Source organism: Doryrhamphus excisus, chromosome 10 (genome assembly GCF_030265055.1).
Source record: "Doryrhamphus excisus isolate RoL2022-K1 chromosome 10, RoL_Dexc_1.0, whole genome shotgun sequence".
Lineage (NCBI taxonomy): Eukaryota > Metazoa > Chordata > Actinopteri > Syngnathiformes > Syngnathidae > Doryrhamphus > Doryrhamphus excisus.
The window spans coordinates 18749629-18764227 of record NC_080475.1 but is presented as its reverse complement, the minus strand read 5'-3'; the positions used below and the strand labels follow the sequence as shown (position 1 = coordinate 18764227).

At 42.6% G+C, this 14599-nt stretch overlaps 1 protein-coding gene across 1 annotated transcript; it reads right to left on the bottom strand.

Moving 5' to 3' along the window:
- Positions 1-1293: 1293 nt before the first annotated feature.
- elapor1 (endosome-lysosome associated apoptosis and autophagy regulator 1) lies at positions 1294-14538 on the bottom strand. Its single transcript, XM_058085538.1, has 22 exons — positions 14448-14538; positions 12980-13100; positions 12723-12903; positions 11459-11606; positions 9252-9332; positions 9057-9162; positions 8834-8983; positions 8629-8717; positions 8050-8227; positions 7476-7601; positions 7121-7211; positions 6940-7045; positions 6716-6853; positions 4029-4286; positions 3770-3946; positions 3550-3700; positions 2646-2742; positions 2471-2572; positions 2259-2385; positions 1757-1935; positions 1516-1681; positions 1294-1426 (listed from the first exon to the last, which is right to left on the bottom strand). The coding sequence occupies exons 1-22, from the start codon at positions 14532-14534 to the stop codon at positions 1340-1342; spliced, it is 2946 nt and encodes a 981-aa protein (XP_057941521.1). The 5' UTR covers positions 14535-14538; the 3' UTR covers positions 1294-1339.
- Positions 14539-14599: the final 61 nt, after the last annotated feature.

Sequence of the window (14599 nt, the reverse complement as noted above, 5' to 3'; positions counted from 1 at the left end):
AGTGGACATGGGCCACTATGCAGCTGGACTAGCCCACACACTTGCTGAAGCCCTACACCTTTCTGTCGCTCAGGTTCAGTCTGTCCAGACTGTCCAGTCTCAACATCCGGATCGGATTCTGGATCCAACACATAGTATGGCTGTAAGTTAAAAGCTGACATTTTGAAAAGAGAAATAACCGTTTATCAACTCCTATAATGTTAGCAGCACAAACCTGAAGTGTTTCTATGCACTGGCAGTGTGACCACCCACAGCAGAGTGGGCGTGCCTGGAGGGGGGCCATGGCTGGAATACATTAAAACAGACCATATTTCAAAGAAATACAGCTGAAAAGGTGCAGATTCTGGAAGAACTGGAAAGCTTTGTGTGTTGGTTATTGTGTGTAGCTGCTCTACAGGAGTCCGCAACTCAATACAAAGAGCCAACATGAGCATAGTCTGTCCCCTTTTATTCATTTTCAACATCCATACAAGTTACACTGGAGTACATCCCATAGTACAATTTGCAGTTCCAAATGTCCAAAAAGAAGAGGAAGAAGCAATGAAGTGTACTTAATTGTACCCCCATCCCTTTCACCTCAATGGCAATACATTTGTTCACTCCTGTATTCCATTGTGCTATTTGTCAGTTGTACAGAGGCGGGGTCCACCCTGGACTGGTGACCAGCCAATCACAGGGCACATATAGACCAAGCACCAGAAGCCTCAAACAGTATTATATCCTCCGACGGGACGCTCCCTGCACTCCTGACCTAGCGTACCTTTACAGATAGTTGGAGTTGGCACCAGAATGTAGTTCATTCCCTCCACCGCTCATTAAGGTGATTACTATGTTATTTCAGTTCAACTCTATCAACAGTTCCCAAAGCCCTGTCCAACTACTGTTACATGTTCTTTTTGACTTGTGTCAAGTCAGAATAAGTTAATACATGAAATAAAGAGCAATAATATACAAACTAAAAAGTCAATTAGGTTTTTGGAAAGAAACCATGTTTAATTGTAGAAATGAAGACCAGACAAGGTCAAACAAGCAGAACTTATCAGCAAATCCCAAGAAAAACATTTTATACGTCGTCAAATCCCATTAAAATGGAAATGTTGCACTAATACAAAACACAAGCTAGTTAAGAAATACTTCAAACAGAGTGGAGGGCAAATTAGATACAAATGCAGTCATGTAAAATGTCTACACGTTTACAAAAACGTGAAACTTTGCCATTAAAGTGATGTCGAATAATACTACCAACTCTTTACGCCCCCTCTGTCTTGCCAGATTAAAATGCCCCACCCCCGTTGCCATATGAAAATTTTACCCCCACCCCCGTCTGTCCCTTGTTGTTTCAAGCATCATCGGAATCTTCCTCCTCTCTTTGCAGTTGAGAAGATGATGTCTTTAAAGGCACTGAATCAAATCCATCTGATGTTCTCTGAAATGACATAGAATTAGAACATAATACAATGGTGGCCTGGAAGGTTTGCTGTAACAGTGGCTGTCCTTCTGGAAAGGGTTACTGACCTCTCGAGAGTAGGACTTCATTTTGGTGAAGAAGGACTTTTTGGTGAGGTCAATGAGGTCATCCTCCGCATCCTCCCCCTCCATTATTGCACAGCTGTCTGCAGTGGGAAGTTCACACTCTTTGCTCCCGGAACTCATCACCAGCTTGGAGTATTTGTATTCTAACCTGAAGATGAAACGTGCAGAAATAACACCAACATCATTTTTAGGGAAAACACTGTTTTTTGCTCAGTGGTCGCACTTGCGCGTCTTTTTCCAGAAGTAACAGATGAGGGTGATGAGCAGGGCTGCAGCAATGGTTCCTGTGGAGACCCCGAACTTCAGCCAGAAATCTAGAGTCACGCAAGCATTGACTGTTTGGGCTGGTAGGCCCACGCCTCCATGACACTGTAATGGCTGCTGCCACACATACGTTGTTCTCTGGAATGCAGCACACACGGTAATATGTAATAATATGTACACATGTTACCATTTATGATATATTACATACAGCAGATACACATACAGTACAGCTTTGTTACACCTAACCGTCTCCAACAAGGAAGGATTCACTAGATTGGTCATTCATCATATTTTAAATGTGCAGATGAGAAACTAAACTGGAATTGTGCAGTACTGTGAGATATACTTTCCCGCTTGCATATTTATCACACATGAAAAGCAGTTATGGAAAGCATATTCCAATTATCCACCAGGCTGTGATGTATCTGTGTGCCAATGTTGCTATCGTGTGTAGAGTGTACCTGTATCCCCTGGATGCAAGCACTAACAATCTCTCTGTAATTGTTTTTGGTGCAAAGTGGACATCCATGCCGACTCCGCCAAAGGAAGTGGAAAGTACAGCCATCACATGTCCCCTCTGAGCAGTTACTTGGGGGAGAGGCAACACGGAACAGGCACATTAAAAGCTTTGATTTCTTTGGTTTTACAGTTGTCTACAGCCGGGATCCAATACCTGGGCAGTGTGATGTGGTCTGTGGCCATCCCTGTTGGCTCGCATCTCAGTCTAAGGGTGGCCGACCTGCCTTGTTTACAAGCTAGAGTGGTCTCAGTGGACCTATAACACAATATACTCAGGAGAAATAGTTCTTACAATGTCCGCGATGGCGAGCACATAGAGTATGACTTACTGGTAATAGAATATAACATCGGGCAAATCAGACGGTGTGGAGGAGAAGAGCGACTGTGGAGAGGAGATATTTCCCAGGGTGGTGTCACTGGTTATGCCTACACAATGAGAAGCAGAAGGTGTACTGTTACATTGTGTGTCAACCAACTGGTATTTTCATCATGAGTTGTCCCCCTAAATAATTGGCTCCCCCCCCAAATAAACATTTTAGAAGTGAAAACTGTGAAGTGAAAAAAAGCACAAGGAATCTCCACTTATCGCTCATCTCTGTGGTTCCGCTTCTTTACACGGCAGATCGCCCTCCCCCCCTCCCCTCAGTAAACATCCAATCACCGTTAGTATGCAAATGAGCCGACAAATGTTGGCATGTGGCATGTAATGGATACACCCATGCCGCCTGCTAAAACACGGGCAAAAACCTCAAATAGGTTTTATATACAGTACATGCTGTAGCCAAGAAATAACTTTGTACATGTAATAATTACAGTATTTTGCCATATTTGGTTCTTTATAGATTGGCTGGCGATCAGTCCAGGGTGTGCCCCGCCTCTCACCTGAAGACAGCTGGGATAGGCTCCAGCACTCCCTGCGACCCTCGTGAGGATAAGCGGTAGAAAATGAATGAATGAATGGTTCTTTACAGGAACCTCCTTCTTGTGTGCATTAATGGAACCACACACTAGTGCAGACATGGGCAAGCACGGCTCATTAGCATTATAGCTACACACACATACAGACATACCCGCATATTCCCCTTACAGCTCAGTGAAAGCACTGCATTCCAGCATCAGGGCTAGATCGTGGAACCCCTGAGAATGAGTTCAAATTGCCTAAAAAAGCCCAATATAGGAACATAGGACCTTGAACAGTGCTGTACACGAGCACGTCAGCAAAGAGCCTATTACCAAGGAGGGAGTCGCCAATGAGAAATGGCTGTGATGACACCATGCTCTGACTCCTGATGTCTGAGGGAACCACGGTGGACTGGCAAATATGACCTTTGACCTCTCTGCTGTTCTCTGTCACATTGTCCACACAGATAGCCGGCATGCTGCCCTGCAAAAGAAAATGACAGATGAAATGGCATGTATAGTTTGCTAAGCTTAGAAAAGACCGGGGGCTCACCTCTTTCCCACAAAGAGCCACACTGAAGTGATAGAAGTATCGCAGTCCTTTGCTGGTGAAGCGAGGGCTGCTATGGAAGGAGGTGACGTTGGATAAAGGGGAGAAGTCGTATCGCAGCCAAGCACCGCCTGCTGTAGGAATCTCCACCGTACAGTCGCTGAGGCAGGCGGTGTAGGCCTGGGGCATCCAAATCATAGAGACACTGGCATCTACCACAAAGCCAAAGCTAAGAAAAGTAGACTGAACTAAAGAGCCACACCTTATTTGTCTTTGTGTTTGGGCCACACTGGACACATGCTGCCTCTCCGACGGGCTGCTCAGCTTTGATGAAGGAGTTAGGAGGGCAGCTCTCACACGTTCCACCCCCTCCCTGCATGTATTGCCCCACCGGGCAGGGGACACAGGCAGAGTCGGTTGAGGTCAGGGCACACGGGCGACACTGGGAGGTCACGCCGCCAATCACATTTGTGATGTGGATGGAGTAGATCTTTGCTGTATCAGCACTGTACTTTATTTCCTGGGGGAGGGGGACACTTGATCATCACTCGTTTCAGTCAATTGGCTGACTGGAAGGAACACACATTTATTTTTTTGTCTTTATGAGCTACCATCTACATGGTGTGTGTATATGTGCATGTATAGAGTATGTACCTATATGTGTATGTACCTATATGTATGTATATGTACCTACGTATATGTGTATGTACCTACACTACCGCTCAAAAGTTTGGAATCACTTGCAAATTTATTTGTTTTCCAAAGAAAAACATTTTCATGCATTTCACAAACAATGTTTTCCATTTCACAAACAACTAAAATGAATCAGATGATTTTCAAAGAAGGATGCACATTTTCTACATGGAGGCCTACTATCAACAACTGTCAGTCCGCATCAATCTCCTGGTATGGCTGCTAATCCAAGTTCATCATTGTATAAGGCTAATAGATTATTAGAAAACCCATCTAAAAAATCTCTTACCATGCTGTTATCTACTCCCTTCAGAGAGCAGCGCAAACTTGGTCTAACAAGGACAGAAAAAGGAGAAGGAGGCCCCGATGCACAACTGTGCAAGAACACAAATATCTGAGAGTGTGTACTTTAAGACAAAGATGCCTCACAGGTCGTCACCTGGCAGCTGCACTAAACAGTAGCCGTCAAACACCAGTGTCAGTATCAACAGTGAAGCAGCCACTTCAGGACTTCAGACTTCATGCCAAGAAAAAAACATATCTCAGACTGGCCCAAAAAATGACCAAGTGATCCCAAACACTGATGATAGTTGCAGTATCTTGCCCTATTTGGATCATTTAAAACACTACCTTTTCTTTTCGCTGCTCATTGATACACATACTTATGCTAGTTCTTTTAACAACAACAGCATTGACAACACTTCCGATGTCAGCTCTCCTTGGGATGGCTGTGTCTTCCAGCACAAGACGTGTGCTCCAGTCCTCAGGTAAAGAGGTTGAGTCTTTGTAGCCAAATGGAGAGCTAGGTATCCACTCTTCCGTCTGTGAATGATGCTGAGACTAGCAATTAGCGAGTGGTCTTGTTAGTTAGCTAGTATCAATGTGCCTTAGGAAAGAAGTTTGGGCGGTGTTTTAAATGATCCAAATAGGGCAAGATACTGCAACTATTCCACGTTATCATCAGTGTACGTGTTAATGCATGATCACAGCATGGATATCTGACCATGAAACATTGGTAGAGGTTTATTTTTAGAGGGCTTCATGTAACCCAATGACAGCATTGTAAGCTAGCTGAAATTAACTAGTTTTCTCGTGTTAGAATGCACAGAAAAGGGAAAGAAATGTTCCACATTAGGATTGGGAATGATGGGCAACATAAAAAAGTGCAGTTCCTCTTTAACCCAGGCAAATGAGGTCTACAGTCTTGGATGTTGTGGTGGGGTCTTTTGTGACCTCTTGGATGAATCGCCACTGTGGTCATGGGGTAATTTTGGTTGGTCGACCCCTCCGGGGAAGGTCAACCGCTGTTCCATGCTTTTGCCATTTGTGGACAATGACTCTCACTGTGGTTTGCTGGAGACGCAAATCTCCAGCGGGCTACGTAGGTTTGGACTTCTTTCTTCCTTAATAATTTCTTCTTTTTTATTTAAAAGCTCCATTTTGTGTTTAGTTGTGTGTCATAGACTAATATTTCAATTTATTAGATGATCTAAAACACCTACTGTAAGTGTGACAACATGCAAAAAAATTAGAAATGTGGGTGAGGGTAAACACTGGGCAACTACTATTATATATACACATATATAGTACACACACACACACATATATACACACACACGTATATATATATATACACACACACACACACACACACATATACACACACACACACACATATATATATATATATATATATATATATATATATACGTATATATATACATACATACATACACACACACATATATGTACATGCAAATATATATATATATACACACACATATATATACACATACACACACATACATATATATACACATGCACACACACACATATATATATATATATACACACATATACACATGCACACACAAACACACACACACACACATACATAATATACAGACTTTATACAGTATATACACACACATACATGTACAACTATCAGTATTGAATTCTAGATTCATATTTAGATTTTTAAATACTAGTAAAACTATTAAAAAAAATTATATATTGTTGGTTTTCAATTTAAAAACTTAGGACAACTTTTTTATATTGCCCAATGATCATACAGCTCCACGCTGCCCTCTGGAGTTTGCGTTAAATTCTCGCCCCTCCCGGACTTGACAAAACAATAAATACATAAAAATGTATATTATGAGGAAAAGAAGAAATGACTAATATAATAATAAGCTTGAAAATATGGGCTTATAATGTGAATGTGTGTTTGTGAGTGTGAAGTGATGCGTTTCTCACTGCTGTGTCATTGTCTGTTCTCTGGAAAGCCCAGGTGAAGGTCACGGTCCTGTTGCTCTGAATCAGGTAGGTGTAAGACTGCTTCCCATTGCTGCCCTTCCACTGCTCCACCACGTTGCTGTTCCACTGATTGGAACCCTACAGAGAAAGCTGACTCCACATGTGGTGACGCTGGAGACCCTCGGACGCTGCTTATTTGCGTATCAGTGTATCTTTCCTCTTACCGCCAGGAAATAAAACATGCAGTCTGCAGAACATGAGGTTTCAAAGACAAACGTGATGCGAGAGAGGTCAATCCGCTGGCTTTCTTCTGCCACCGACGATGGCAACCTGGCAACAAACAATTATGATGGCATGAAATAACACCAGCTTGAGTGAATATTAAGACATCATCTTCATCTTCACCTGTATCCGGGAACACCGAGTGAGAGGGTGAGGTAGTCTGTGTCCCGATACCCCGGGGTGGTGTACACATACTCTCCTGCCACCTCCCACGCTGACATGAGGACAAATGACACAGAAAATGTATCGGAGCGTTGATTGAACTCCTCTACTAAACTTACAACTGAGTGGAAAATATGTACACTCGGCAGCCAGGACGTTAGGTACATCTACACAATCTAAGACAACATCTGTATCAAAAGCTATTCCGCTACAAAGATAATAACGCTCTAATAACGTAGTTTTGTATTCCAGGCTTATTATTCACAAGGTGTAGATGATTGTCCCACCCCTAATATTGCCTTTAGTAGTCACTCACCAGTGCTGCCCATGGAGCCATCCAGCCCACGTAGGGCAGAACTCCTCATGTTGGTTGGCATCGTGTTCCACCACTTGTACTCAAAACCCAGCAGAGCTTCTGTGCCAACAGGGCACTGATTGCAGACTGTAATGAGGGGATATCATCATAATAATCACCAGACTGTAATCAGGAATATCATCAGAATAATCATCACAGACTGTAATCAGGAATATCATCAAAATAATTAATCACCACAGACTGTAATCAGGAATATCATCAGAATAATCATCACAGACTGTAATCAGGAATATCATCAAAATAATTAATCACCACAGACTGTAATCAGGAATATCATCATAATAATCACCACAGACTGTAATCAGGAATATCATCAGAATAATCATCAGACTGTAATCAGGAATATCATCATAATAATTATCACAGACTGTAATCAGGAATATCATCATAATAATCACCAGACTGTAATCAGGAATCATAATAATCATATCCATGTGTATGAAGGATCAAATGTTAGGATTACTGAAGGTATCCATCCATTTCCAGAAGTTCCACCAGAAGAATGAATGCCTACCTGTTCCATTTGAGTAGAAGTTCTCCATACAGGCTTCACAGGCCGAGGAGTTGCTAACAAAGAACCCTGGGTTACAAGGCGGACATGTTTGCTTCTCCCCCGATGCAGGTAGCTTCACCGACCCCTCTGAGCTCTCACTGCAAATTTTCGGCTCAATCCATTTGTACATGAGCTGGGTCTAGGACACAGACAACACATGGATGGTACCGATCCAAAACCAGCTTATGTGGTATGACTAAGTATTGCCATCACTGGAAATAACCAAATGATATCATCCAGTGGAATGAAAAGGTTTGGGCACCCCCGGTCACATGCTTGTTGGGATCATCCGTTTCAGGTAAATACGTATATCGTATAGCTGATGGATGGGAAGGGAAATTAAGTTTATAGGAGGGTGGAAAACAATCTATTGGCACCAAAATTTATTTTATACCCCAGACTATGCCCCATCCGTTCCAAACGTTTTGTGGAAGTGTTGTGTTATCCAATTAGCTAAAATAATAACGACAGCCATGGCAGCAGTAATAAAACAAATCTGTGTTCAACAAAGAGAGAGATGGATTCACTTGTCTCCCTTACCGTCCCCTCCGAGTCACACGGGGTGTGTGTGTAGAAGTAGTCATTGTCGGTACATGCAGGTCTCTGTTTGCAGCTTCCTGATGCAACCTCTTGAAAAGACCAAAGGAAACAGCTGACATGAACATCTGGCAACCAAAGGAGCTGTGACCTACCAGATACCACTGACATCTACGCATGGGCTGTTTCTAAGGTACAACGTGTAGACCTGCATATTCATCGGGTCCACACTGCTGGCAGACTGTGGCCCCCTTGTTGGAGTATGTATCAGCAGGGCAGGGGGCACAGCGGGCAGATCCCACCTTTGGACTGTGTGTACCAGGCCTACAATGAAAACACTCTGATGTGTAGGCCACACCTGGAGGAAACCAACAAGCATCATTGAAATACATCTGGGGTCGGGACATGGAGATGTGGAGGAAGTGACGTACCCGAGATGGCAATGTTTCGTAGCAGCACAGGTTTGATGGCACTGTCCTGCAGAGCATATGCTGTAGTTCTCCAAAACAGAACATTGTTGCCTTTGTTCAGCTTTACCTGGGCAGCAATGAACAACCACCATCAGAGTGTTATCCTGCTACTTTTTATGTTGACTTGAGTGGCAAGGGGGGTGGGGGGGGTCAAACCCTGTGCTGGCTCCAGTCACTTTCAGAGATTGTCATCCACCGCCTTGTGGAGTCTGTTGATTGACACTGGTCATTTTGGAACTGGGTAGGAAAGAAAATTTGGTACAATCATTTCCATATTACGGTTGGAAAGCAAATATGCACCTTTCACTGCAAATATATAGAAAACTTATATATATAAACTTATATATATATATATATATATATATATATATATATATATATATATATATATATATATATATATATATATATACGTAAGGGCCAGAAAATTAGAATATTTTCATAAACTTGATTTATTTCAGTCATTGTGTTCAAAAGGTATAACTTTTACATTATATGTAATCATTGCACACAGACTGATGCATTTCAAATGTTTATTTCTTTAATTTTGATGATTATAGGTGGCAACAAATGAAAATCCGAAATTCCGTGGGTCAGAAAATTAGAATATTACCTAAGGCCAATACAAAAAAAGGATTTTTAGAAATGTTGGCCAACTGAAAAGTATGAACGTGAAAAATATGAGAATGTACAGTACTCAATACTTGGTTGGAGCTCCTTTTGCCTCAATGACTGCATTAATGCGGCGTGGCATGGAGTCGATCAGTTTCTGGCACTGCTCAGGTGTTATGAGAGCCCAGGTTGCTTTGATAGTGGCCTTCAGCTCTTCTGCATTTTTGGGTCTGGCATTCTGCATCTTCCTCTTAACAATACCCCACAGATTTTCGATGGGGCTAAGGTCAGGCGAGTCGGCTGGCCAAATGAGAACAGAAATATCATGGTCCTTAAACCAGGCACTGGTAGATTTGGCGCTGTGTGCAGGCGCCAAGTCCTGTTGGAACGTAAAATCCCCATCTCCATAAAGCAGGTCAGCAGCAGGAAGCATGAAGTGCTCTAAAACTTGCTGGTAGACGGCTGCGTTGACCTTGGATCTCAGGAAACAGAGTGGACCGACACCAGCAGATGACATGGCACCCCAAACCATCACTGATGGTGGAAACTTCACACTAGACTTCAAGCAACGTGGATCCTGTGCCTCTCCTCTCTTCCTCCAGACTCTGGGACCTCGATTTCAAAAGGAAATGCTAAATTTGCTTTCATCAGAAAACATAACTTTGGACCACTCAGCAGCAGTCCAGCTCTTTTTTTCCTTAGCCCAGGTGAGACGCTTTTCGCGCTGTTTCTTGTTCAAAAGAGGCTTGACATGAGGTATGCGGCAGTTGAAACCCATGTCTTTCATGCGTCTCTTGGTGGTGGATCTTGAAGCACTGACTCCTGCAGCAGTCCAGTCCTTGTGAATCTCCCCCACATTTTTGAATGGGTTTTTTTTCACAATCTTCACCAGGGCGCGGTGATTCCTATCGCTTATACACTTTTTCCTACCACAGTTTTTCCTTCCCTTTGCCTCTCCATTAATGTGTTTGGACACAGAGGTTTGAGAACAGCCAACCTTTTCAGCAATAACCTTTTGAGTCTTGCCCTCCTTGTGCAATGTGTCAATGGTTGCCTTTTGGACAGCTGTCAAATCTGAAGTCTTCCCCATGTTTGTGTAAGCTTCAGAACTGGACTGAGAGACCATTTAAAGCCCTTTGCAGGTGTTTTGAGTTAATCAGCTGATTAGTGGGTGGCACCAGGTGTCTTCAAAATTGAACCCTTTCACAATATTCTAATTTTCTGACCCACGGAATTTCGGATTTTCATTTGTTGCCACCTATAATCATCAAAATTAAAGAAATAAACATTTGAAATGCATCAGTCTGTGTGCAATGATTAAATATAATGTAAAAGTTATACCTTTTGAACACAATGACTGAAATAAATCAAGTTTATGAAAATATTCTAATTTTCTGGCCCTTACCTGTATATATATATATATATATATATATATATATATATATATATACAGCTAAGGGCCATATATATATATATATATATATATATATATATATATATATATATATATATATATATAAGACACGATATTTCAGCCATGCTCGTGAGGACAAGCAGTACCGTATACAAAGTGGGTGGAGTCAGCCATGCCCAATTAGACAGCATGATTATTGCACAGCTGGCCACAATAAAAGTCCACTGTGAGATGTGCTATCTTATCAGCTTGATGAACCCCACTTGAAGGGTGGCTGAATGATCTTGGCGAGACCACAACGAGACAAATCTAATTGTTACATAAAAGACGTCCTTACAAAAAACTCAAAGTAGATGCTGCTTTCAGGGTAGAAATACTCAAAAGACACAATCCCTTCTTTCTTCAGGTCCACAGAATATGTCAGTGTCGCTGAGCACTCATCTGTGTTGGAGGCTACGTAGTCGCCCATCGGTGTCCAGGTTGAGCTGGAAAATAATTCATTCATTCACTTTTTGAAGCCAGAAATACACCACTTTACTGCATAAATATACTCTATGTCACACACATTACATGTGTTGGAAGTACAGTAGTGCCCCCTCTTCCTGGTTTCTTTTTTTTTAAACTCCCAAGCTGTCCCTGTGTGACAAAGTGATGGCTCCCAAAACCTAATAACTTCAAGCATTTGTGATAACTTGCAATGAGTCTCTTCCAGCTGTGGAGGAATTTTGGCCCATCATCTTTGCAGAATTGTAGTCATTCAGCCACACTGGATGCTTTTCCAGCATGAAGCCTTTTTTATGCTCTGTTTCTTTTATGGTCTTGTTTATGCTTGTTGTATATGGTTTTACTATGTACTGTATGTCTCTGTTGGTTGTATGCAGCTGTACCCTGCCTCTAAACCAAATTTCTCCCAAGGGAGACAAATAAATTGAACTGAACTGAACTGCAGGTCATGCCACAGCATCTTTTTCATTTTGTTTTATTTTTCTATACCTCGTCTTTTGCCCTGTGGTAATTTCGATAGCTAAACTATTTCCTGGGGCGAAATCCCCCAGGTGGCGGTGTTGGTATTGTTCTTCAATCAAAATTAGTGTTTCCATCTCCCACACATGGAACTACTACAATGATGCACATAAGCACTCAAAGTCATCAAATCTTACCTTTATGCATTCCCATATAGTATCAGCATTTGGGAGCATGTATGAGGTGAAAGAAAAAGGGGGAAAATACAGCCGTGCGTTCAATGACCGTCAAAAAAGTAGGACGAATGAAAAACTGTGGGATTTGGACTGAATAGTTACAGTACTGTCATACAATATTTACCGTAATAAAATGATGAATTTCTCTAATTGAATGTGTTTTAAAAGAGAAATGAAAAGACATTAGGTATTTTGTTTTAGGTATTTTCATTTGTACATTTAATGAAGGCAATTCTTTAATAATAATCCTTTCTGAATGTTCATGTTCATAAAACCCCCCATGGTAATTGGAACTCTGATTGTAGGAGTACAACTCCACAATTAAAACATTACACCACAAAACCCGGAGACGACTTATGGATCAAAATATGGAAGCTGGAAAGCGACTATTAGAATACTGACTTGGAGCAATCTGTGTGGACATCCCAGCCGTTTGTGTTCATCCCAAGAGTGACAAAACCCGTGGGGAGGCTGTCCCACTCGTCAAAGGCCACACCGGTGCCCAATGAGTATGTTCCTGCAGCACACTTCTGGCACTGCTGAGTCCGCATGTCCAAGAACTCCCCCTCATTGCAGGAGAAAGCTACAGAGGGACATTCTTCATTCTCTGCAACAGTTAGACATTAGGAAAAAGGATGGCATCAGAGTGGGACACTTACTGCACTGAGTCCCTTTGATTGGATCCGGGAGGCCTGTGCATGTGTCGGCCTTGTTGGGAATGGCCACCCTCCACCGAGAGCCCAGGACGTCACACTCTGTGTACTCAAAGTGATAATCTGACTGCAGAGGCAAGACAGGTGGGAGTTGCACACCGTTAGATGAAAGCAAACATTTCCTATGTTTACATTCTCACCAGTGAAGTGACACACATTTGTCTTCTCAACTTCTCATACACATGAGGGGCGGGATAATTGGTGGCATCGTGGTCTGGGGGTGACTGAGTGCTGCTGACACTGGGGAGCCACGGTTGTGAGGCATGGACTCTTAGAGATAGCGTACGTGTAAGAAGTAGCAAACAGGTTTTATACGGGTGACTTTTCTCCCCAAATGAAGACAGCCTCCTTTCCAAATAAAGGAAGGATGTTTGCCCAGGAGCCTGTTTCAATGTTGTTATAATAATGAAACTCTGCTCCTTCAGCAGCCGTGGGCAGAATGCAGATGATCCAACCACTGAGCAAACACGCTACTGCTGTTGGATACCCGACTTGCGACAGCAGGAGACAGCTTGCCTTCATTTGGCTGTTGGGCCAGTACCGATGACAAATCTAACACTGCCCTTAAGATGTCACATGGGATGGAACATGTCATCTGGTTGATCTCCCATCTCTAAAAATGGCAAAGCCTGGTCATCTTAAAACTGGTCTCAGCAGGCTGTAGTATTCCCAGGAAGACCATGCAAGAGACTACTCTAATCCCACTCACATCACACCCTTTTAGGAATAACAGTTCGATAGAAACACACCAACATAGCAGACGCTGTGAGGTTGTTTTCTATTCAGCTGTGGCTAGGGTATCAGGTGATGGTCGGATTTTTAAGTGTGTATGACCTTTAACCAAACATGAGGGAACCATGACGACGACACATGACTGCTGGGCCTCTTGGACCCTCCTGGGTCCCCGAGGCAAGGCAAAACAGAAAAGATGATCCTAAATATTCTCAACCTGGATGAACTCACTAGCAGGAAAGATCATTTGGGAATATTATACTTTTATTGGTTTTACAGGTCGGTGCTCAAAGTATGGTGCTTAATTTGTCTTTTTACTAACTAGGCAGAACACAGAGCGAGGGAGCGGAAAGCACAACGACATAACACCAAAAGAAAACATCCAGTATCAGAGAGGATGATTGGCTAAAATGTTGCTGTGGAAGCACATGTTGATTTCCCACAGACCATCGTGTCAATGAAGCTAAAGGAGATTCTGCTAAAGCAAATGGTTTCAAATCAGAGTCGTTTTTTTTACTTTCAGTGCGAATGAAATTGGCTTCTCATTGCATGGTCACACTTGTAAGGTTCACAATGTCTTTAAATTATTACCAGTGTTAGTACTTTTGCCTTCCGATGTACTTCAAAATAAACATGGAAAAAGCAACAGCAAGGAATACTAAAAGAGCCATGATCTCCTCACCTCTTTGCACATTGGCAGATCCGCTATCGTGTGTGCAAAAAGCAGCCAGAGTAGAAGGTAACTCCTGTGTTCCGTGTCCCGCTGCATGGTGGCCTGCTGTTAGGGCTAAAGTGATGGGAGACCGAGGAGGTGGACCTGAGCCCTCAGGTGCT